The following is a 23,208-nucleotide window of genomic DNA, read 5'->3' as shown; positions in this document are numbered from 1 at the left end:
AATGCAACTTTTCGTAGACTTAAAAGTATCCGCATACCTTGTTTCAGATTAATTTTTGATATTTATAAACAGCTCACAGACACCTAAGTTTCAACAACTGTATAATAAAGGTATTGTTCAATGGTTAGTTTTTGAAAAATGAATTTTTGTGAATTTTCATAATACAGGATAGAAAAAAATTGATACACGTAATTTTAATTTATTTAACTGTAACTTTTAAGTGAACAGCTGATAAAATGTTGTTGCCAGATTTATTTGTGAATGTGTAAAATTAAATTTTTGACAGCCACTACTAAATTTTCACAGTTTTATAAAAAAGAAGACGAGCAAAGATTAACTCCGTGTTGAATGAGTTAATGAATCGATACCTTAATCTTAAAGGTAACGCTAATTTCTATATTTGTCTATTTCCTAAATATTAATAAGGATGGATAAAGTTAGTTATTATCGATATTAGAAAAATAAAAATGTATAAAGAACATCATTACTGTATACAGTTCCATCGAAAATAATGTTGATTCCGATAGGTATAATGAGTTACTGAATCAATACTATAATCTTAAAGGTAACGCTAATTTCAATATTTGTCAAATATCAATAAAAATATATAAAGTTAGTTATTATCGATATTAGAAAAATAAAAATGTATAAAAAGCATCATTACTGTATACAGTTTCATCGAAAAGAATGTTAATTTCGACAGGTATAGTGAGTTACTGAATCAATACTATAATCTTAAAGGTAACGCTAATTTCAATATTTCTCAATTTCCTAAATATCATTAAGGATGGATAAAATTAGTTATTATCGATATTAGAAAAATAAAAATGTATAAAAAGCATCATTACTGTATACAGTTTCATCGAAAAGAATGTTAATTCGGATAGGTATAATGAGTTACTGAATCAATACTATAATCTTAAAGGTAACGCTAATTTCAATATTTGTCAAATATCAATAAAAATATATAAAGTTAGTTATTATCGATATTAGAAAAATAAAAATGTATAAAAAGCATCATTACTGTATACAGTTTCATCGAAAAGAATGTTAATTTCGACAGGTATAGTGAGTTACTGAATCAATGCTATAATCTTAAAGGTAACGCGAATTTCAATATTCATCAATTTCGTAAATATTCAATAAAATGAGTTACTGAATCAATACGGGTAGCGCGAAATCCAATATTTGTATAAATCTCCTAAAACATAATTTGAATAGTTAATTAACCATTTAAAATGTTCAATATTGTTCCTCGTCCTGTATTCAATTGATTGCTAAACTATTTAAAGTAAAAAGTTACAATTTATATACAGTGTGAGACAAAAAATAAAACAAAATTATGATGAAGAAAAATTTTATTGATAGTTTTTCATACTGGGTGTAGCAAAACTTATTACAGCTTTAACAAAGATTCTTATACACTGTTTTTAAAGAAATTCGTAGATAAAAAAAGTACATACAAATTAAAATATTTTTCCAATATAGACAAGAATTTGTTATAATAATCCAGATCTTGATAAATTCGAAAAAAAATCATAAAACAAGAAAAATCACGTTATTAAATTATTTTAAAGGAACAAAATGAAGTTGTGAACAAATTAGGTTAGAAATTATTAAAATTAAGCGGGGTAAAAAGAGACGCCCTTAATAAAAGTTCCATTAACTTCGAAAAACGTCACGGACGTGTCTTTGTTTTCACACAAAAGTTTATTACTCATATAATAACAGTGTAAAGGGGTGGAGCCCTTGACGTTCGCGCTACTAAACGAAATTTTGAAATAATACAAATTTTTCGGTTCCAGCACAGCTAAATTATAAAAATTTAAATAATAATTCATCGAACTGTATGGTATCGAAACATTAAATCTCATTGGTTCCACTACTTGATTGTTATTATCACATAAGCATATCCGAACGGTAATCACCCCTTCGTAAAAGGGTTTTTTAGGTACGTTCGGGGGTTCCATTGGGGTGGCAATTGATATACCGAACAAAAACATGCTTCGGTTAACTATAAAACCTGAAGAAAATTCTTCGTTTGGTAGTAAATCCACTCTACAAGCTATTTTGAATTCTTTCCTAAAACGACAGAATTTCGGGGCTAAATTAGATGTTTTTGACAGGTCGTAGGGCTGCTCGGACCATGCTAATACGTCATAGAGTAATTCCAACGTTTGTTTTACTAAATCATCGTTTTTTTGTGAAAAATCTTTTATATCATAACAATCTTTATTAAAATAATTAACGATATTTTCTTCCTTGAGTATATTTACGACGTTATTAGATAGAATTTGTTTATGACGAAGTTCACATTCAACTACACCCCACTGTATAACTTTAATTAACAAATCGAACGAAGGTGATGAGATTCGGTCTAAAATACGACGCAAAGTTGACGATTTTACATGATAATCACAATAAAAAACACCGTTTACGTAATTAACCATATCTTCAAAACATTTTTTTCTAATATCGAATAGTTCGTACATATCAGCGTATTCATAACTAAGAACTACACTATTCATAGTCAAATTATTCCTAATAAATTCCAGACAAACACAAATTAAATCCTCCAATAGATACTTATTCGCTATATAAAACAAATTCCAAGCGTTTAATACTGAATAAATATCGAGACGTTCCGTATAAACGTAATCGAGCATTTGGTTAAATTCGTCGACACTAATATCACATATTTCTATCACGTCCTGGGCCATATCACCGTAAAACATTTTTTCAAATACCGGACTACTGCTTGCTAGTATCAACTTATGTGCCTTAATTTCGATGCCGTCAATTTTAAACGTACAATCAACGTATACTTGTTTCTTGAAAAAAGTAACTAAGCGATCTCTTTTAGTCAAAGGAGATCCTAGTCTATCTATTAAAACGCACTCTTTATCCATTTAGAGACCAAATATTACGACGTAAAATAAGAAAATTTCGACTTACCACGATCTATAACTAACTAATAGGTAAATATTACATATTATTATGCATATTTGTTTATCAGCCTTGAACTGTGATGACTAGGACAAAGCCAAGGCCATCATTATACAATTCAAAAGGAGAGTAGTGGAAAACTTGTACGAATAATAGATATAAGTTATAACTAACACTGTTAACACTAAACTTTTGATTCAAATGAAAATTATAATAACAATTTTTAACAAATGACAGTTTGAACCATCAACTTATCTATGATTCGGAATCGATTAACTACTATGAATACCAGTTACGTTTTTAAAAGTCTACTTGTTTAAAAATATAAATCATTTTAAAATAATATACTTATAACAGGTTTGTTCGCAGTTGAAATCCCGAGCAAGTTCTGCTGTCATCAAATTCGTAGTTTGAAATTGTGCGTTCGTGGAGTTAATAAAACACGTTCGGGATTGAAAAATCTGTTTTCGTGAAACATAGAACGTGTTCCGAGTACCTCCAATCTATCTGTTCTTCTACGTACACGTTATGATTCAGTTTGAAAACAAAATGTGGATTATACCCTACTATGTAAAGATAGAAGCGGACGAAACCGTTATGCAACGTCATCTACATCTATGGTTGTAACCTTTCATAGAAGAAAAATTAATTATTGTATTCGTTTATCAACCATTTGTTAAGTTCAATAAAAGCTATAAAAATAGCTTCTGTCATAAACTAACAAGTCACAGAATGTCAAACTTGACGTTTATGCTCATATTGTGAACAAACTATTCGTATTTGGAAAGTTATATATCGATTATCGTGTATCGATTTTGCTTTGATACATTCGAGAAAATATCGTTTCACGTGACTAAATATGAACTTATAAATAATTTGATTTAGGTTATGAAACGTCGTAATATGTATTTTTTTTTAATAATAATTACAAATAAATGTTTGTGGGTTAATTTGGGATCGATAGGAGCAGGTTAATTATGTATTTTAATTGAAATAACGAGGGAAAACAATAAAACAACATAGATAAAAGTTTGAATAACTATATTTAACAAAATTATTTAGCGTTAACTTATGCCATGTGCAATTTTAATGCCTTCTTCGATCCTGTTTTTTTCTTTTGCTAAATCTTTGTAAGCTTGTAAACCCAATTGTAAAGCAGCTTTTTTATTAGCGAACTTATTAATGTAATCTTCAATTGCGAAAAATTCGTCACTTTTTTCCAAAACGACATTATGTATATTAGAAAACAAGTTTAATAATGTACCGGCTTCGTTAATATGACAAGTTTCTATCAGTTCTAATAACAAATTATCGATATTTTTATTCCAAACGAGAAAGAAAACTAGCGCCCCGAAATGCCTTGTAGATCGTAAAATATCGAAACCGTTGTGGTCGTTTATGTGTTGGTAAGTTACGGAAACTACTCTTTGATAATCCGGATCGTCAGGTTCGAATTGTATACACGCTCTATCGAGGATGAAAATATATTCTTTACGTTCCAACAAACTATCAAAATATTCTCCGAAAAACATCCTCGGGGGTTTCAACAATCGACCTATTTGGGGGAAATATAATTGATTCATCCTACCTCTCAATTCCCAATCGGCTTCTCTTAAAGTACCATCCGGATCTCGAACAACGATAATCCTATCTGCATCTCTAACACCAAAAGATATATCTGTAAAAACCATTTTGGATTCTTCTAAACCTTGTAAAGCGGGATCGTATGATAAAATACGATCTTTCGGCTTCCTCGCTGCAACTATTGGGGGTATTTGTAATAATTCGTATGACTTTTGACGCGCTTCTTCGTATGCTTGTTTAAGTTCTTCATCTGTTAAAAATTTGTATTCAGGATCTTCTAAACCTTCTGTACCTAGTTTTCTTTTTTTAAATACTTTAGATAAATCGATTCTTGTAAGTTCTCGTAGTAAATTCTGAATATCTGTGTTGAAAAATTTCGGTGCTGGATCGTGTTTTTGATCTATAAGAAATTATAACCTAAATGTTCGGGAAGTTGAAAAAAGGAAATAAAACCTACCGTATTCGATGGGAGAATAATGTAATAATCGTGTACATAATGCACAAGTTTCTATTTTTAATCTAATATCGGGTTTAAAAACCTTTTTAATTATTTTATTAGATATATGCCTTAATGCAGCCATTTTTAAATATATGACATGTGTAGGTTGCTGTTAATCATACTACATCCGTATGAATAAGAATTAATTCATAATATAGTTTTTAAAAGCTAAAAAATTATTTTATATTTATAGAAGTAACTTGTGGTATACTTATAAGTGAGAATTATAATATCCTGTCATAGCTAAAATATTCAGAGGTAGTTTCTTCAAAAATTATTTATTTATTCTTATTCGACTCAAACGTCTTATCTATGTCTATTGGTCTATATAATACAAATAAATCTTCTAAATATCACGTTTTGACCATAATACTTGAAAATTGATGGTATCTTTCGAGATGTTAGTATAAATTATTAATATTCTCATAATATTTGGATGGATAGACACTACCTTCTCGATATTGATCATATTTGTATGAAGTTGTCTACCTTTGTACATAGAAAAACCGAAAGTATAGAGGTTAATTTTTTATTTATACTAATTAAATATATTTTTATCTGTATTATCTTTATTATTTTCGTTTTTTTAACAACTTTTTTCATTTACTTCGTATTGATCTAGGTCTTTATGATATATTTGGAATGTAGATTTAAAGAAATTGTTTTATTAGATAAACTTCTCTATTAAAATATGTTATCTATGTGAAAACAATCGATGTTTCTGTCATAGGTATCGAAAACATAACCTAGTTTTATTAGTTGTGTTAGTTAAAATAACAATATGTCTTTATATGACGATTACGATGTGAAAACAACAGCAACAGAAAAAGTTCAAGGATGGTCTTCGGGTATAAAACTCCTGCAATCTCAATTACAACTCAAAAAAGCGACGGTAACACAACCAAAACGTGATCATATACGCAAAACTAGTTTAGCTCCCGTAATTGATCTAAAATCCAAACGAGATGAAGACGATTTTATGCACCTTTCTAAATCGAAAACAGATACGAGATTGCCTATTATAAGTTCTGCTACATTTACAAACGAATACGATTGGAACGTAATTGACGAATACGATCCTCTTTGGCCTAACGAGTATGAAAAAGTCGTAAAAGAATTACGAGATCATCACAGGGATAGGGATAACAGGGATGCTAGAGATCGCGAATCCAGAGATAGGGATCGAAATGAAAAAGAAGAAAAAAGGAGAGAAAAGAAACGAAAAAGTAGATTCAGCGATCCGGAAGAAAGTATGTCACCGCCTTCTAATTTAATCAGTACACCTCAGATGACCCAACCGGCCCTTAGTAGTGGATTCGCGGGTAGATGGACGGGAGACGAGGACGACGAAGAACCCGTTCAGAAAGCTAGTCGCCCCGCTGGAGGGGTGGCGATTGCTCCACCGCCAAGTCTTCAAGAACCATCGGAACCGGTGCCCATCATACCGAATAAACCTCAACCGACGGCTCCTTACGGGGGCTCCGTCGCCGCTAAAATTATGGCTAGGTATGGGTTTAAAGAAGGTCAGGGGTTGGGTAGGATGGAACAAGGTATGTCTAGTGCTTTGCAAGTAGAAAAAACGTCTAAAAGAGGTGGGAGGATTATACACGAGAAAGAAATTATGCCTCCTCCGCCGCCTATCGAACCTGCAGGAGTGCAACCTACTATTACTGAAATTATGAAAAATCCCAGCAAGGTATTTATCATTACTTTCATGGTTAACTTCACATTAACCCTTATATAAACGATATTTGTTCATATTTTTATTGTTTTTGAATATTTTTCATCACAATCAATCCCTAAGTACGTTTGTCTATATGTAGTAACGGTTATTTTGACTTTATATTTTTTTGAGGAAATTGTTTTTATATAAGCATTTTTAGTTTATTTATGAAATGTCTGTTACTAAATCGTGCCATATTTATGGTATTTCCATCAGTATTATATTTTTTGTTATTATAAATCTCGTTATTTCGGAACGGTATTCCCATCTCTAATATACAAAAATCGACATTTGGACGTAAATTTTTTTCGTATTTCCGTATTAGGTCGTTTTGTTAAAAAATATGGTGGGTCCGGGCGAAGTGGACGACGATTTGGAACCGGAAGTGAAAGACGAATGTAATACGAAGTACGGTCCTGTAGCCAGTTGCATAATTCACGAAATACCGCACGAAGATCCCGAAGAAGCGGTCAGAATATTCGTCGAATTTCTGAGAATCGAGAGCGCCATTAAGGCAGTGGTGGATTTGAACGGAAGATTCTTCGGCGGTAGACAAGTGAAAGCGTCTTTTTACGATACGGAAAAATTCGATAATTTGCAGTTGATGGACTAATTCGTTTAATTTTTTTTTATCGAGGAGATTTTCAGGAAATAAAACAGTTTAATTGAACAATTCAAGTATATTTATGTCTTAAATATAAATTAATATTTATTTTTCTTTATTTAAAGCTTGTATAAATTCCTCTAAACGTTCCTGAATTTGTCTAACTCGTTCTGAAATATTAAATTAATAAAAAAAAATTTTTTTCGATTTTTTTTTCGTTTAATTTCAATACTCACTCAATTCTTCGGCTAAAGTCACCCTCCTACCCGTTAATAACTGAATTTTCTTTTCATTATCTTGACTATAATCCTCCAAAACTTCTTTTATTTCCTTATCTAATCTACGAGCTGTAAATTAAATAACGAAAAAATTTTGGAGACAAAATTATCTCAAAAAAATTTTTTTTCCAATTACTACACACCCTGTATATCATTAAAAATCACCATTTTCCTCTAAGGACTGTAAATAACTTACAAAAAAATATTGGAGACGAAATTATTTGGAAAAAACATCAAATATTTTTTTTTTCATTCATTACACACCCTGTATATAATTCAAAATCTTCATTGTCCCTATAGGTGAATAAAGGTTCGAAAAAATTTTTGGAAATAAGCATATCCTGGACTTTATCTAAAATCTTTACTTTCGTATATTTCGTTTAGTTCAACCCTCGTATAATACGTTTATGTATATATTAGAGGTGGGTTGGCATTTTAATAACTGTTATTTTATCGCGATTTACAACTTGTAAAATAACGATCTATTGGAGACTCAGTTTTTTTAATAATGATGAAAATTTCAAAAAAATCATGGAAGTTTTAAAATTAAATACAGGGCGAGGCAAAATTTAGTAAAATTTTTTCGAACGGATCACCCTCTATTTCGTATCGTCATTATAAGTTACATAGATTTTCGTCGACAATTACCTATATTCAACCAACATAAAGTTGTTACATATTATACGGGGTGTTTAGAAAGTTTTAACTCATTTTTAAACAAAAAGTAAAAAGTTTAAATTCGGTATAATTAAAAACGCGTATAGGAACAACAATCGATTGTTTTTGAAATATCGTGAAATTTTATGAAAATAATCGATTGTTTTTCCACACTTCTTAAATATAATACAGGGCGAGTCGTAATATAAATACGTCAAACAGCGACGAAACCCTGTATGATCCCCAATTTTGAAATTATTATAAAATTTGATAAAAATTTCGGTTTTTTTTTGATTATTTTTTCAATATAATACAGCGCGAGTCGAAATAAAATATTTTTTCGTTTATATTGATATTGATTACCCTGTATTTTAATTCGTAATCATAAGAATCAATTTATTTTAATGTTTCCCATAGAAAATTATCGATACAATAGATCGTTGAACTTTAAATATACAGGGTGTTCAATTCGATCGTTAGTAATTACTCAACTTTCTCAACACCCCGTATAATATAAAAATTACGTCGCTTAAAAGTCGAGAAAAACTGTGATAAATCGAAATATTTACGATTGTGATAAATTACGTCGATATAAAATACAGTGTGATCCATTTAATTGTTGTCGTGTTTTGATCCTCCCTGTATTATATATTGGAAAAATATCAAAAAAAATCACGTTTTTTCAAAATATCGATAATCCTTGAAAAAAATTCGTCGCATTAAAACGTCGCAATTGCACTCTTTTTACAAAATATACAGGGAGTTAAATTATTCGTTTGTTTAAAATTGGTTACAACTTTTCAAACACCCGGTATAATATATAATTTACGTCGCTTAAAAGTCGAGAAAAACTGTGATAAATCGAAATATTTACGATTGTAGTAAATTGCTATGATATAAAATACAGTGTGATCCATTTAATTGTTGTCGTGTTTTGATCCTCCCTGTATTATATATTGGAAAAATATCAAAAAAAATCACGTTTTTTCAAAATATCGATAATCCTTGAAAAAAATTCGTCGCATTAAAACGTCGCAATTGCACTGTTTTTACAAAATATACAGGGAGTTAAATTATTCGTTCGTTTAAAATTGGTTACAACTTTTCAAACACCCGGTATAATATATAATTTACGTCGCTAAAAGTCGAGAAAAACTGTAATAAATCGAAATATTTACGATTGTGATTAATTACGTCGATATAAAATACAGTGTGATCCATTTAATTGTTGTCGTGTTTTGATCCTCCCTGTATTATATATTGGAAAAATATCAAAAAAAATCACGTTTTTTCAAAATATCGATAATCCTTGAAAAAAATTCGTCGCATTAAAACGTCGCAATTGCACTCTTTTTACAAAATATACAGGGAGTTAAATTATTCGTTTGTTTAAAATTGGTTACAACTTTTCAAACACCCGGTATAATATATAATTTACGTCGCTTAAAAGTCGAGAAAAACTGTGATAAATCGAAATATTTACGATTGTGATAAATTACGTCGATATAAAATACAGTGTGATCCATTTAATTGTTGTCGTGTTTTGATCCTCCCTGTATTATATATTGAAAAAATATGAAAAAAATCACGTTTTTTCAAACTTTCGATAATCCTTGAAAAAAATTCGTCGCATTAAAACGTCGCAATTGCACTCTTTTTACAAAATATACAGGGAGTTAAATTATTCGTTCGTTTAAAATCGGTCACAACTTTTTAAACACCCCGTATAATATATAATTTACGTCGCTTAAAAGTCGAGAAAAACTGTGATAAATCGAAATATTTACGATTGTGATAAATTACGTCGATATAAAATACAGTGTGATCCATTTAATTGTTGTCGTGTTTTGATCCTCCCTGTATTATATATTGAAAAAATATGAAAAAAATCACGTTTTTTCAAACTTTCGATAATCCTTGAAAAAAATTCGTCGCATTAAAACGTCGCAATTGCACTCTTTTTACAAAATATACAGGGAGTTAAATTATTCGTTCGTTTAAAATTGGTTACAACTTTTCAAACACCCCGTATAATATATAATTTACGTCGCTTAAAAGTCGAGAAAAACTGTAATAAATCGAAATATTTACGATTGTGATTAATTACGTCGATATAAAATACAGTGTGATCCATTTAATTGTTGTCGTGTTTTGATTCTCCCTGTATTATATATTGGAAAAATATCAAAAAAATCACGTTTTTTCAAAATTTCGATAATCCTTGAAAAAAATTCGTCGCATTAAAACGTCGCAATTGCACTGTTTTTACAAAATATACAGGGAGTTAAATTATTCGTTCGTTTAAAATTGGTTACAACTTTTCAAACACCCGGTATAATATATAATTTACGTCGCTAAAAGTCGAGAAAAACTGTAATAAATCGAAATATTTACGATTGTGATTAATTACGTCGATATAAAATACAGTGTGATCCATTTAATTGTTGTCGTGTTTTGATCCTCCCTGTATTATATATTGAAAAAATATGAAAAAAATCACGTTTTTTCAAACTTTCGATAATCCTTGAAAAAAATTCGTCGCATTAAAACGTCGCAATTGCACTCTTTTTATAAAATATACAGGGAGTTAAATTATTCGTTCGTTTAAAATCGGTCACAACTTTTTAAACACCCCGTATAATATATAATTTACGTCGCTTAAAAGTCGAGAAAAACTGTAATAAATCGAAATATTTACGATTGTGATTAATTACGTCGATATAAAATACAGTGTGATCCATTTAATTGTTGTCGTGTTTTGATCCTCCCTGTATTATATATTGGAAAAATATCAAAAAAAATCACGTTTTTTCAAACTTTCGATAATCCTTGAAAAAAATTAGTCGCATTAAAACGTCGCAATTGCACTGTTTTTACAAAATATACAGGGAGTTAAATTATTCGTTCGTTTAAAATTGGTTACAACTTTTCAAACACCCGGTATAATATATAATTTACGTCGCTTAAAAGTCGAGAAAAACTGTGATAAATCGAAATATTTACGATTGTGATTAATTACGTCGATATAAAATACAGTGTGATCCATTTAATTGTTGTCGTATTTTGATCCTCCCTGTATTATATTTTATATTTTTTTTTCGAAAATTTCGACGATTCTTGAAAAAAACTCGTTAAACGTTAAACCGTCGCAATTGTACATCGTTTAAAATATACAGGGCGTTTTTATTATTTCACGTCGATAATTGATTACAACTTTTCAAATACCCTGTGTATAACCATATCGAAACGTTATATGGCTGTAACGGGAAAAATTAGAGGTTTTTACCTACGGAACAATATACAGGGTGCGATTACCATAATTTCCTTAAATATTTAAAATGAAAAAAATAAAAAAATAATGATATTGTATTGATCGAAGATGGGAGAAAAATTTACCTTCTCTATTCGTTATTTGTTGTCTGAGAGCGTTCGAAGTGACTTTCATCATTTGCTGTATCCTATGGAAGAGCACCACGTCCGAACAATCGACGTCGCCGGCTTGTTGGTGATATAAGAAAAACGCTTTCCGACAATCGTAAGCTTTCGTTAACGATTTCTGAAGAAAATGCCGCCGATAAACCGCCTCCCAAACATCCCTGATAAATTCGTTATCGACCTCGACGTCAGATCGTTTCAAATTGTTCCTTACGGTCGTTAATTCGTCGTAACTCAAAATCGGCGAGTGTTTCTACGAAAAAAAAAAAAAACAAAAAGGGGTTAAATCTCCGGTTCGGGGGCGGGGTAATTTCGAAATTCACCTCGTTCGAATACAAAATTTTGTCTAATTCGTTTTTGACGGTCCCCCTTTTCCCTTCCACCTCGGTTCGGTACTTCCAATACAACCATCTCTCTTTCGCCGAAGGTCCCAACAGTTTTTTCAGGTTAGTTTCGCTTTCGTTCAGCTTTTCCTTGACGCTACTTTCGAGGAATTTAACCGCCTGGTCCCAATCCCGTTTATCCCCTATCGTCCTATCTTCCAAGGCATTTAATTGAATCACCTGCACATAACAACGATTCTATATGAAAGAAGAAGAATTCCGACGGAAGGAATATTTTACCCTAAGCATTTCGGCGGCTTTGTTTTCCCACGTGTGTCTAACCATCGCTTCGTTAACGACGGCTTGTTTCAATTGATCGAAGATGTCGTCGTGATCCGGCGCTTCGGCCGCTTTTTGCAGGAAACGTTCGAATTCGGATTTCAACGTTTCCCAACCGGATTGGACCGATTGCACCGGCAGAGCCGTATCTGTCCATTGCTTCAATTTTATATCGACCGCGGTATTGAACGTTTCTATCGACAGAAAAACAAAAGACGTACAACTATTTTTTGACGTCCCCTCGTAACTAGTAATTTCTATTTAAGACGCGTACAATGACAGCTGATCAAGAATCATAGATATGACGTACAGATCCAGTGTACACTTAGTGTACAATCAATAATAGGACGTAAAATGACAGCTAATCGACGTCAAATGTCTGTTTTGAACAAGCAACTCAAAAAGGCGGCGTCTTCAATTTTGGAGGATAAAAATTTGTTCGATTCGAGAGATTTCGTGATTTTGCACATCGCCATTTTCGGCGATAAGCCCGTCGAAGCGGAAGTTGGTTTATTTTTCGAAAATATCAAAAGTGATTTGGCGACGTTACCGTCGATCGAGAGAGTTTTCCGAGCGAAATATAATTTTTTGCGAGAAACCGAATTGCACGTCGTTAAATTATTTAAAAGCATCGACGTGGATTCGAAAGGTTACATAACCTCGAACGATGTTTACAAAGCTGGAAAAAGTATTAAATGTCCGTTTACGGTGGAAATTCTGATGGAATGTTTCGATTCCGTAGCACCGGAAGGTAATGTAATCGATTTTTTGACGTTTAGAACACTGTATCTCAAATATAATTGAATTTTGTTATGTTCGAGTTTGATTTGATGCGGAAATATAATGAAAAACAGTAGAAATTGAAAATTTTACGAAAATTTCGCACAAAAACAAAGAATTAATTAAATATATAGTTGATGTACTTTTTGACACGACCTGTATAACAGATTTTTCGATTATAATGCAAATCCTCAATTTATTGGACAAATTTCATTTGGCAACGTCGCTTTAATCACTGCTTTTAAATATCCAAGTTAGGGACAAAACAATGCAATTCCACCAAAAGAAAATTTTATATAAATCCAAAGAAATTATAGAAAAAACACCTTAAAGGTGTTATTAGAATTCAAATTGGAAAATTTCAAAATAGAAATTTCGTAAAAGAATATATACTATCTTTAACTGAAAATTTTCCATGTGTTTTTTATAAATTTGTAAATAGAATTAAGACATAATTTAATTCTTGGTGGAAAGGAACAAATTTTATATTTCAATCTAGCCTAAATTGTATACAGACAAATTATATTGATTGATTCCACCAAAAGAAAATTTTTTAATTAAATAAATTGAATAAAAATATATCAAATGAAATATTAACTACTCCTTAAAAATATAGTTGAAAATTGAATAGAAAAATTATGAAATAAAAATTTCTTGAAAAAAAATTCAATTGAACTGCTATTTTTTCAATTTGTAAATAGAGACGTCAAAATTTAATATTTGGTGGAAATAACAAATTTCTATTTTAATTTAGCCTAATTTGTACAAGTTAAACTGGAGCGGATGAATTGATTCATTCCACCAAAAGCATAAATATTAGAAAAAATTATGAAAAAAAGTAGATTAAACAGATTTAAAAATAATTTTTTTTTAAATATATATTTTAAAATACTTAACCAATAAAATTGGACTAAATTTTTTTCATATTACAAAACATATAAATAAGTATGTAGATAGAATGACTTCGAATTTTGATATTTGGTGGAAATGAACAAATTTCTATTTTAACCCAGCCTAACGGACAATTATATTGATTCCACCAAAAGAAAATTATTTGTGAAAAGTTATTGATTTGCACAAAAATGACGTAAGATTGAATATATAACATGAAAATATACCGGGTTATGCTAGAAATTTCGTGTAAAACAGAATCAAAAAATAAATTTGTACTAAAAGTGTCCAAAATCCGAAAAATTTTCCATCAATTGAAGTCTCAGATTCCCTAAGTGGTTCAGACGAATATACAGGGGACTCGATATTAATTCGAAGCGTCAAAAATCACAAAATAGTGGAAATAAACGAAATCGAAGTAAAATTTTCGGAAATGGTCTAAGAGAAAAAACTTTGGGGACTTCTTTTCTTTCCCCAATCTCCGTAAAGACCAAAAAACCACCTCAAAATTACGGAAAACGCTGAAAAAAAAAATTTCAAATCGTAATATTTTGACACCTTACCTGCCGACCCAGTCTGCGCCGCCGGAATATAAATATTTTCAAAAACATGGGAAGAAACCCTCTCCCAGATATTCTGCAACAAAGTATCCTCCCAATGTTTGGGACTAACTTGGGATAAATTAACGATTTCGTCCAAAATTTCCGTCCTGGCCCTTTCGAATAGCTCGTCCCTGTCCTGTTCGCGTATCCTTGGAAAATTATTTTTCCATTCGGTCTCCAAGTTGAATCGCCTAGCTTTGAACGCGTCCGCTTGCTGTTCCACGGTCTCTTTGACCATTTTCCAAAAACAATCAGCAACGGCGAGACTGAGGTTACGAGTGGTGACCTGCGTAGATTTGACAACGCCGTCTCTGGAATTTACATAGAAATATGTATATTCCAGAGACGGATTTACGAGTAGTATCGCTTACTTAAATAGCTTGGAGCCTCTGAAGAAATTTTCTTCGTAATCTTTTATTGTTTGAATGGAATCGTCTTTTCTACCGCGACCGGTCACGACGGCGAAATATCCCAAGGCCTTCATCGGGAATAATTTTCCGGAAAGGATTTTTCGAATCTGTTCCAAATGTAGAAAATTTTTAGTGTCCGAATTTAATTTTTGGTGGAATAGAACGAATTTCTATTTCAACTTTCAGTAGAAATCAACACAAAGTATAAATAGGTTGATTCCACCAAAAAAAAAATAAGTCCGACTGATAGTGTTGATGAAATTTTAATAAAAAATTTTGAAAAAGAATTTGAATAGACTAATCAAAAAACTATGAGATGTGAAATTTTTTTATGCCTAAAGAACGATCGGATTTGGTTATTTTTTTTCATTATTTTTGCAAAATACAGAATATGAAAATTTGTAAATAGTGCGATGTCGAAATTTGATATATGGTGGAATAGAATGAATTTTTATTCCAACTCATAAAAGAAATGAGTACGAAGTATAAATAGGTTGATTCCACCAAAAAAAAATAAGTCCGATTGATAGTGTTGATAAAATTTTAATAAAAAATTTTGAAAAAGTATTTGAAGTTTATTCAAAAAAAATTTATTGATGCCTCATGATGATCGATCAGATTTTATTTTTTTCAGTATTTTTGCGAAATACAGAAAATGAAACTTTGTAAAGAATATAACGTCAACATTTGATATTTGGTGGAAAAGAACGAATATTTATTTCAACTCCTAGGATATATGAAAAGGTTCATTCCACCAAAGAAATTTTAAAAAAATATGCAAAGAAAATATATTTGCCTTTATAGAGATTAGAAAAAAATGTCAAATTATAAAAAATAAACTTATAAAATTTTTTTATTTTATAAATATTTTTTGAAAAGAATATATGGTGAAAATTTTTGGAATATTTGAATAGAAAGAATTACCGAATAATTTTTGAGAAATACAGAGGGTGTAAATAGAAATTTAATTTTTGGTGGAAAATAATATAACATAATTTCTGGCAGAAATACGAATACATAAATAGTTTAATTCCACCAAAAGATAATAGTATAAAAACCCAGAATAATTATCAAAAATATATATCGCCTCAACACTGTCGTTAATATTTTATTTAAAAAAAATTTTAAATAGAAATTTTTCATAAAATATTTAGTATAATAGACTGAAATCTTTTTATATCTGTAAAAGTTTGTAAATGAAAGGATGTCAAATTTTAATTTTTGGTGGAAAAGAACAATATTCTATTTCAAACTAACTCGATTTCTAGAAGGATTAATGAATAGATTGATTCCACCAAATAACAATTTTATAAAAAATCGAAATTATAAAAGAATATCGCATTAACAGGGTAGTTCAAATTTGATTAAATAAAAATTTTCAAATAGGAGTTTTTATAAAAACATATTTAGCATAATAAAATGAATTTTTTTTATCTTTTTATAAATTTGAATGAATGAAACGATGTGAAAATTTAATTTTTGGTGGAAAAGAACGAATATCTAACTATGAAACTGAAGTAGTGGAATAAATTGATTCCACCAAAAGATAATTTAATAAAATTTTTTAGAAATTATCAAAATAAAATTAGGTCAAATTTCTATCACAATTTGACTTAATTTCTGGTCGGTATACGAGTAGAGTCAAAATGAAACGATAGAAATGAACAAATTCATTCCACCAAATGATAATATTTATTGGAAAAATTTTTTTCTCTAGCTTTTTATGGATTTGGTTTATATTATACAGGGTACAAGTAAAAATATACGAGGTGCGAACAAAAAAAATTTTCACGTATTTTAAGAAAAAACGCTGTAAAAGAAAAAAATCGAAACAAAATCGTAATAATAAAAAAAATAAATTTCAATACAACGTACTGACCCGATTCGGATCCGCTAAATTTTCTTCCGCCATATCGACTTTGGTCAACACGAAGATGGTCCTTTTACCTTGAGGATCGCAAGTCGCCACGAGATCGGTGACGTTACTCCTTTCCGCGTCAACTGCCCCGTCCTGTCAAAAAATCTCAATGAAATCCCGAAAATCGATCGTAAATTTTCGACTATCACCTGTATACACAAAATTATGGCGTTGGGGTTGTTCATATAAGCCTGGGTCATCTGTCTGATACTTTCCCTCGTATCGGCGGCCATATCGGTTGTTTGGGTCTACGAATAAAGTCCACGTGAATTTTTTTATTTTTTTTTTTTTTCGATTTTTCCGACTTACAGATATTATACCGGGTAAGTCTACTAGGACCATTCTTTGTAAACCGGGACCTTTAACCGTCATAGAAATAACTTCGGACGAGACGGTCTTTCCTCCTTTGACGCTATTTCTCATCCTAAGTTCGACTTCTCGACGTAAATCCGCTAAATCGGATTCTTTGGTCAGGTCGAATTCCCTAGTGGAATCTCGAAATTGGGCTATGTGGTAAGGGCCTTCCGATAATGTCACTTTTACTGGCGCCCTAAATGAAAGGAATCGCAAAAAAATCGATTCAATTCGAAAAAAGTTCGAAAAAACACCGAAATATCGAATATCCCCCGTATTTTTCGTAACATTTTTTTACGTAACACTCGTATTTTTCATAGACGAATTTTCCTTATAAATTGAGTCAGATTTTTGTGGAAATTATCAAATGCTCCTCGTACATTTCCTGAATGAATAGAAAAATTCAAATCCCGCAACCCCTCGTATTTGCCGTACACATATTTCAAAAAAAAAAATTACGTAATAATCTTTAGCTAAAATTATCAAATGCTCCTCGTACATTTCCTGAATGATTTGAAAAATACGAAATATTCGAAACACCCCTCGTATTTCCAATATAAAAATTTGTAAAAAAAATGTCGAAACCGAGTTTTCCAATTTAGAAATTATCAACTACCACTCGTAAATGTCTGGTTTAAAATAAATTATTGAACATCACTCGTATTTACCATTGAAATTATTTGAAAAAAAAGACGAAATCCATAATTTCAATTTATAGAAGAAATTATCAAATATCCCTCGTATTTCACGTAAATTGTTTCAATAAATGACGAAATCCACGAGAAATTATCAAGTACCCCTCGTATTTTTACTAAAACGTATGAAAGAATATTGAAAAACGAAGACTCTTATTTTGAAGTTGAATTATCAAATACCCCTCGTAATCTCAATAAGCAAATTTTGAAAATTAAGAAAACAAAAGTGGGATATTTTTGAAAATAACCAAACACCCCTCGTAGTAGACATTAATAAATGGAAAATAACTAAAATCGGAGTTTCCCGATTCACAAGAAAATATTGAATTCCTCTTGTATTTCCTTTACACAAATGACGAACGCGAGAGCCCGAATTTTTTGAAATTACCAAATACCCCTCGTATTCGACAATAATAAATGAAAAGGAGAATTCTGATTCACAGAAATTATTATCTCTCCCACGTATTTTAAATACACAATTTTTTAAATTGATGAAGTCCAAAATTCTGGAAATTAGTAAATTCCCCTCGTATTCCACAAGAATAAATAAAAATTCACTTAAAAAGGAGGAGATTTTTGAATCACGAAAATTATTTACTCCCCCTCGTATTTTAACTGCACAATTTTTTAAATTCAAATTTTTTAGAAATTGCTAAATACCCCTCGTATTTGTCCTGAAAATTGAGAAAAATGAAAAACAGATTTTTGCGATTGATAAGAATTTACCAAATACCCCTCGTATTTCCAATATGGAAATTGTTCAATTGACGAAAGCAAGTATTACAATTTTTTTGAAAATTTAACAGATACCCCTCGTATATGTGAAAAATCAATCAAAAAAAAAAGAAAAAAAAATCGAAAATTTCAGGTACATAATAATTATACGAGGGGTATTTGATAACAATATACCTCGTATTGAAAACCGATTTTAGGGTAGAATAATAATTTTTTTGCAACCAATGAATGTATAAAGAAAATAACAAATTAAACTCACCTCGTCATCATTTCCCCGGCCCCCCTTGGAAAAATACGCGCCTGCGCAATCATTTCCAAAACCGACGTCTTCCCGCTACTCTGATCGCCGACGACAACAACGCGCGGTAACTGATCCTGCGTATTATAACCGCTATCGAAATCTGCTAACTCATCCAACACCTCGCTATACATATCAATAAGACTCCTCTTAATTTTCCTCACGCTCGGTTTTTTACCCTGCTTCAACAGAATATTCTGCTTCCTCAACTCCTTATTCTCCTTCTCCAACCTCTCCAACTCCCTCTGGTACTTGATCTGCGTCTGCATCATCTCCTCCTGTATATTATTCAACCTTTCTTGAGCCTCTTTGCGCAATTTTTCGTCAGACGAAAAAGGATTCGTCGCGTGGACGACGCTCGCTTCCGACACCCCCTTTTTCAAATCTGAAATCAAACAAACCCCCTCGCGTATCATCGTCAATAAACGGCTCGGAAATAAGGGGCGTACCTGAGTACAGTCTGTATAAAAGCACGGGAACCGCACCTAAACAAAAGAATTAACAGCAACTTTAATGGATTTAAAGAAAAATAAAAAGATTGTACTCAGTTTGGGGGTGAATAAATGATAAATACCTTCTTTTTGCGTGGCTTCTTGAGCCTCGGCGGCCGCTATAGCATCGTCTAATCTTTGATCAAACCAAGATTTGAACTCATTGTACTTGTTTTCGCTCAACGATTTAATCCTCGGATCTGAAAGGAAAATTTAGAGAAAAACTTACCCCTAAAAGGAAAAATATCTCACCGAGCTCTATACTATTCTTTATATTATCTTTGAAATCGACTAAATTCGTCCTCCACTTTTGCCATTTATCGTTATCTGGTAGGACATCAACTAACCATTTCATATCCGGTAAACCATCTTTCCAATCATTATATTTCTGAAAATAAACGAAATTACAAACAAAAATTATGTAACGAATATTATATTACCTTTTGTAAAGCACCCCCTCCAGCTACGGCGCCTCCGAGTAATAAATATCTAATTTTTAAGACGCCTCTTAGTGCTCTAACAATCATCATACCATATTCTCTTTTTTGATACAAAAATTGTTGTTTTAAGAGCGGTTTAGATCTATCAAGAGCCCTTCCGCACCACATAGTACTTATTTCCCTTTGATAACGCCTTTGGGAACCATATTTTAAAAGATAATTGCTAAAAAACACTCGTCTAAAATGATGTTTATTTCTAACCTAAAAAATTAAAAAAAAAATTGATATTACTCACCCAAATTTTCCTCGTAGTATATGCTCCATATGATTTTATACTATTAATAATTATTTTTATTTCATATACTTTTCAAATTAACATACTAAATATTATAATAAATTTAAAATTAGATAACCAATATAGTATCACAATCGGTTGACGTTGCCGGTAAAAAAGGAATCTATATAAATGTCATTATCAATGCCATCTATCGGTAAGTAGTAAAAACAAATTTCTTTACTGTAAATATCATAATTTGTAAAAAATTATTGTAACATCAATATTTTGTGTAAAAAAATTTCTTAATAAAAGTATAATAATTAGGATTTCGTAAAAATGGAATATTTTACAGCTTCAAAAATATTTACTTGCTTGGTAACTAGAAATGGAAGCGGTCAAAGGTCATTAACCGCAGTTGATAAATAAGGATTAAAACATTTGACCTGTTGATAGAATCGTTAGTGTTAATTATTAATTCGTAGTGAAACTTTTGTTGTAATTATGGATATAAAAAATGTTTTGGTAGCCGATGCAGTAGATAACGCGTGTGTAGAACTTTTAAAAAAAAATTCAATTAACGTTACCTGTAAATACAAATTATCGAAAGCAGAATTGATTGCTGAAATTCCAGTAAGTTGTTATATTAAATAAAAATGTATATAATATATAGGATGTCACTAAATACTTTTACGTTTTTTAAGAAATACGAGGGGCTTATAGTACGTTCTGATACAAAAGTAACAGCTGATGTTATACAAGCCGCTAATAATTTAAAAGTCATCGGACGTGCTGGTGCTGGGGTAGATAATATTGATATCAACGCTGCAACTGCTAAAAATATTTTAGTTTTGAAGTAAGTATAGTGTTTATACATACGAGGGTTGTCCATAAAATGAGGTTCCTGAAAAACGTTATTTTATGGACAAGCCTCGTATTTCAAATATTTATTATGCGATTTTTTTGTTCAAAGTACTCCTGGTGGTAATGCGATTAGCGCATGCGAATTAACTTGTTCACTAATAACATCGTTAGCGAGAAATGTAGTACCGGCAGCTGCTTCTTTGAAAGCCGGTAGATGGGATCGAAAATTGTATACGGGTCACGAACTTTACGGAAAAACTTTGGGAATTTTGGGATTGGGAAGAATCGGCAAAGAAGTTGCTGTTAGAATGCAAGCTTGGGGAATGCGAGTAAGTCTACCAACATATCGTTTAAATCTAAACACCCCGTATATAATTGACATTTATAACCTCAAATATTTGAAGATGTAGTGAAATTGGGTAACCAAAACGACGTAATTTTATCTTATCTTGTTTCTAATGTCTCGCAAGAACAACATGTTTACAAATTGATGGATTATTAAAAAAAAAACATTTATTACACAAAATTTAAACAATATCGCAATTGTTATTAACGTAATACGAATTTTACATCATAAATAATCAGTTTATTTGTATATTGTCTGCAATTACAGTTACCTGTATTTACTTTCTTAAACACATTCACGTTTTATATTCAATTCCCACAGATGGCTCTGTCTGTTGATGTTATTAACTTCAATTGTAAGCTGGGATTGGGAACGTGGTGGGATAAAATTTTGTTTTTATAGACGATTGGTTATGATCCAATAGTACCTGCAACCGAAGCTAAAAAATTCAACGTGGAAGCTTTGGAACTAGAAGAAATTTGGCCCCAAGTTGATTACATAACCGTACATACGCCTTTGATACCAGAAACTAAAAGTAAGGCGATTTTTTCGTAAAATCTACTCATTTCTCAATCACTTTTGAAATAAACTATCAGATAACACTCGTATTTACCTTAAATGTGATAAAAATCGATTTATTCCACTCATTCATCCCAAAAGAAACCAATTGTAACTAATTCGTATAACCATTAATGATTTTTTTGCTGTTTACTACAAAAATTTGAATTCTTTTCATCCTTTCACGCTTTTTTTTTTAATTAGGTTGAAATGAAACTATCGAAAACCACTCGTAGTTACCTTAAATGAAATAAATGATCATAAAATCGATTCATTTCATTCATTCATTGCAATAAATTAATCGAGACGTTCACTTCAAAAAGTACTATTTCAATTGAAATAAAAACTTTGTAATTCGATTCTTATTCATTATATGAAAGAAGAAAACAAAGTTAAAAGAAATTATGGACAAATCTTAAATTTTATCCATTCTTCCACTCGTATATCTTGAATACAATGAAAATTGTCATTCATTATAATAAAATAATTTAAAAGAAATTTTGAAATAACCCTTGTATAACAACATTGTTTCTTCTTTTTTTGGTTAGTTTTTAACTAATCCATAATATTCCTACCAAATTTATTTTAATATACATTCTTCTTCTTTTTTCGAGTTATTGGTCTTCTACTTAACACGTTTGTCTAATTTCGTTACAAAATCAAACCCACTATATCAAATGAGTTGTTTCTAATTAATATTTTTCAGATCTAATATCTGAAAAAGTGTTGAACAAATGCAAAAAAGGCGTTAAAATAATAAACGTAGCTAGAGGTGGTATCATAAACGAAAAGGACCTTCTAGAAGCATTAAAATCCGGTCAATGCGGAGGTGCTGCTTTAGATGTATTCGAACAAGAGCCACCAAAAGATACAGTGACATTAGAACTGATTCAACACCAAAATGTTGTAGCTACACCTCATTTAGGGGCAAGCACCGCCGAAGCGCAGATCAGAGTCGCTGTCGAAGTCTCCGAACAGATTATAGCACTAACCGGGAGAAGTGAAAAGTATACTTCGACACCTGGGATCGTAAATAGAAGCGTTTTGTTAAATATCACAAAATAAATGATTATTTATATTATTTTTGAATAAATATATTACTTATTCTAATACAGTGTGTTTCATTAATCACTATATCACTATAAAAATAAGAGATGGAAGAAA

General features: G+C 30.9%; 5 protein-coding genes across 6 annotated transcripts; 2 read left to right on the top strand and 3 right to left on the bottom strand.

Moving 5' to 3' along the window:
• Positions 1-1,343: 1,343 nt before the first annotated feature.
• On the bottom strand, positions 1,344-3,331 carry LOC130891937 (BTB/POZ domain-containing protein 6). Its single transcript, XM_057797034.1, has one exon. The coding sequence runs from the start codon at positions 2,907-2,909 to the stop codon at positions 1,623-1,625; it is 1,287 nt and encodes a 428-aa protein (XP_057653017.1). The 5' UTR covers positions 2,910-3,331; the 3' UTR covers positions 1,344-1,622.
• Positions 3,332-3,970: 639 nt separating this feature from the next.
• LOC130891936 (28S ribosomal protein S22, mitochondrial) lies at positions 3,971-5,127 on the bottom strand. Its single transcript, XM_057797033.1, has 2 exons — positions 4,988-5,127; positions 3,971-4,930 (listed from the first exon to the last, which is right to left on the bottom strand). The coding sequence occupies exons 1-2, from the start codon at positions 5,109-5,111 to the stop codon at positions 4,011-4,013; spliced, it is 1,044 nt and encodes a 347-aa protein (XP_057653016.1). The 5' UTR covers positions 5,112-5,127; the 3' UTR covers positions 3,971-4,010.
• Positions 5,128-5,752: 625 nt separating this feature from the next.
• Positions 5,753-7,437, top strand: LOC130891933 (splicing factor 45). Its single transcript, XM_057797029.1, has 2 exons — positions 5,753-6,725; positions 7,078-7,437. Exons 1-2 carry the CDS (start codon positions 5,811-5,813, stop codon positions 7,363-7,365), a joined length of 1,203 nt encoding a protein of 400 aa, XP_057653012.1. The 5' UTR covers positions 5,753-5,810; the 3' UTR covers positions 7,366-7,437.
• Positions 7,418-20,600, bottom strand: LOC130891932 (dynamin-like 120 kDa protein, mitochondrial). Of its 2 annotated transcripts, XM_057797027.1 has the most exons (16): positions 20,298-20,464; positions 20,003-20,225; positions 19,815-19,950; positions 19,646-19,762; positions 19,521-19,556; positions 19,033-19,456; positions 17,299-17,539; positions 17,139-17,237; positions 16,951-17,082; positions 15,033-15,178; positions 14,623-14,972; positions 12,350-12,582; positions 12,050-12,289; positions 11,688-11,979; positions 7,593-7,703; positions 7,418-7,526 (listed from the first exon to the last, which is right to left on the bottom strand). In XM_057797027.1, exons 1-16 carry the CDS (start codon positions 20,324-20,326, stop codon positions 7,462-7,464), a joined length of 2,874 nt encoding a protein of 957 aa, XP_057653010.1. In that variant the 5' UTR covers positions 20,327-20,464; the 3' UTR covers positions 7,418-7,461. The 2 variants fall into 2 exon arrangements, with proteins under 2 accessions (XP_057653010.1, XP_057653011.1); XM_057797028.1 differs by lacking the exon at positions 19,521-19,556 and having other exon boundaries at positions 20,298-20,600.
• On the top strand, positions 20,500-23,154 carry LOC130891934 (D-3-phosphoglycerate dehydrogenase). Its single transcript, XM_057797030.1, has 5 exons — positions 20,500-20,909; positions 20,981-21,132; positions 21,250-21,469; positions 21,889-22,021; positions 22,751-23,154. Exons 1-5 carry the CDS (start codon positions 20,781-20,783, stop codon positions 23,107-23,109), a joined length of 993 nt encoding a protein of 330 aa, XP_057653013.1. The 5' UTR covers positions 20,500-20,780; the 3' UTR covers positions 23,110-23,154.
• The last annotated feature ends 54 nt before the right edge of the window (positions 23,155-23,208 follow it).

This window comes from Diorhabda carinulata, chromosome 3 (genome assembly GCF_026250575.1).
Source record: "Diorhabda carinulata isolate Delta chromosome 3, icDioCari1.1, whole genome shotgun sequence".
Lineage (NCBI taxonomy): Eukaryota > Metazoa > Arthropoda > Insecta > Coleoptera > Chrysomelidae > Diorhabda > Diorhabda carinulata.
This window is presented reverse-complemented; position numbering and strand designations above follow the sequence as displayed.

What these genes read in the sequence shown, in the direction of transcription:
- LOC130891933 (XM_057797029.1), top strand. Translation starts at nt 5,811, where the DNA reads ATGTCTTTATATGACGATTACGATGTGAAAACAACAGCAACAGAAAAA. An exon ending in TTATGAAAAATCCCAGCAAG is followed by an intron (nt 6,726 to 7,077) that starts GTATTTATCATT and finishes TTTCCGTATTAG; the next exon opens with GTCGTTTTGTTAAAAAATAT.
- LOC130891934 (XM_057797030.1), top strand. Translation starts at nt 20,781, where the DNA reads ATGGATATAAAAAATGTTTTGGTAGCCGATGCAGTAGATAACGCGTGT. An exon ending in AAAAATATTTTAGTTTTGAA is followed by an intron (nt 21,133 to 21,249) that starts GTAAGTATAGTG and finishes TTTTGTTCAAAG; the next exon opens with TACTCCTGGTGGTAATGCGA. An exon ending in TGCAAGCTTGGGGAATGCGA is followed by an intron (nt 21,470 to 21,888) that starts GTAAGTCTACCA and finishes TTGTTTTTATAG; the next exon opens with ACGATTGGTTATGATCCAAT.
- LOC130891932 (XM_057797027.1), bottom strand. Translation starts at nt 20,326, where the DNA reads ATGGAGCATATACTACGAGGAAAATTTGG. An exon ending in AAGCCGCCGAAATGCTTAGG is followed by an intron (nt 12,290 to 12,349) that starts GTAAAATATTCC and finishes TGTTATGTGCAG; the next exon opens with GTGATTCAATTAAATGCCTT. An exon ending in AAATTTTGTATTCGAACGAG is followed by an intron (nt 11,980 to 12,049) that starts GTGAATTTCGAA and finishes TTTTTTTCGTAG; the next exon opens with AAACACTCGCCGATTTTGAG.
- LOC130891936 (XM_057797033.1), bottom strand. Translation starts at nt 5,111, where the DNA reads ATGGCTGCATTAAGGCATATATCTAATAAAATAATTAAAAAGGTTTTT. An exon ending in TTATTCTCCCATCGAATACG is followed by an intron (nt 4,931 to 4,987) that starts GTAGGTTTTATT and finishes AATTTCTTATAG; the next exon opens with ATCAAAAACACGATCCAGCA.
- LOC130891937 (XM_057797034.1), bottom strand. Translation starts at nt 2,909, where the DNA reads ATGGATAAAGAGTGCGTTTTAATAGATAGACTAGGATCTCCTTTGACT.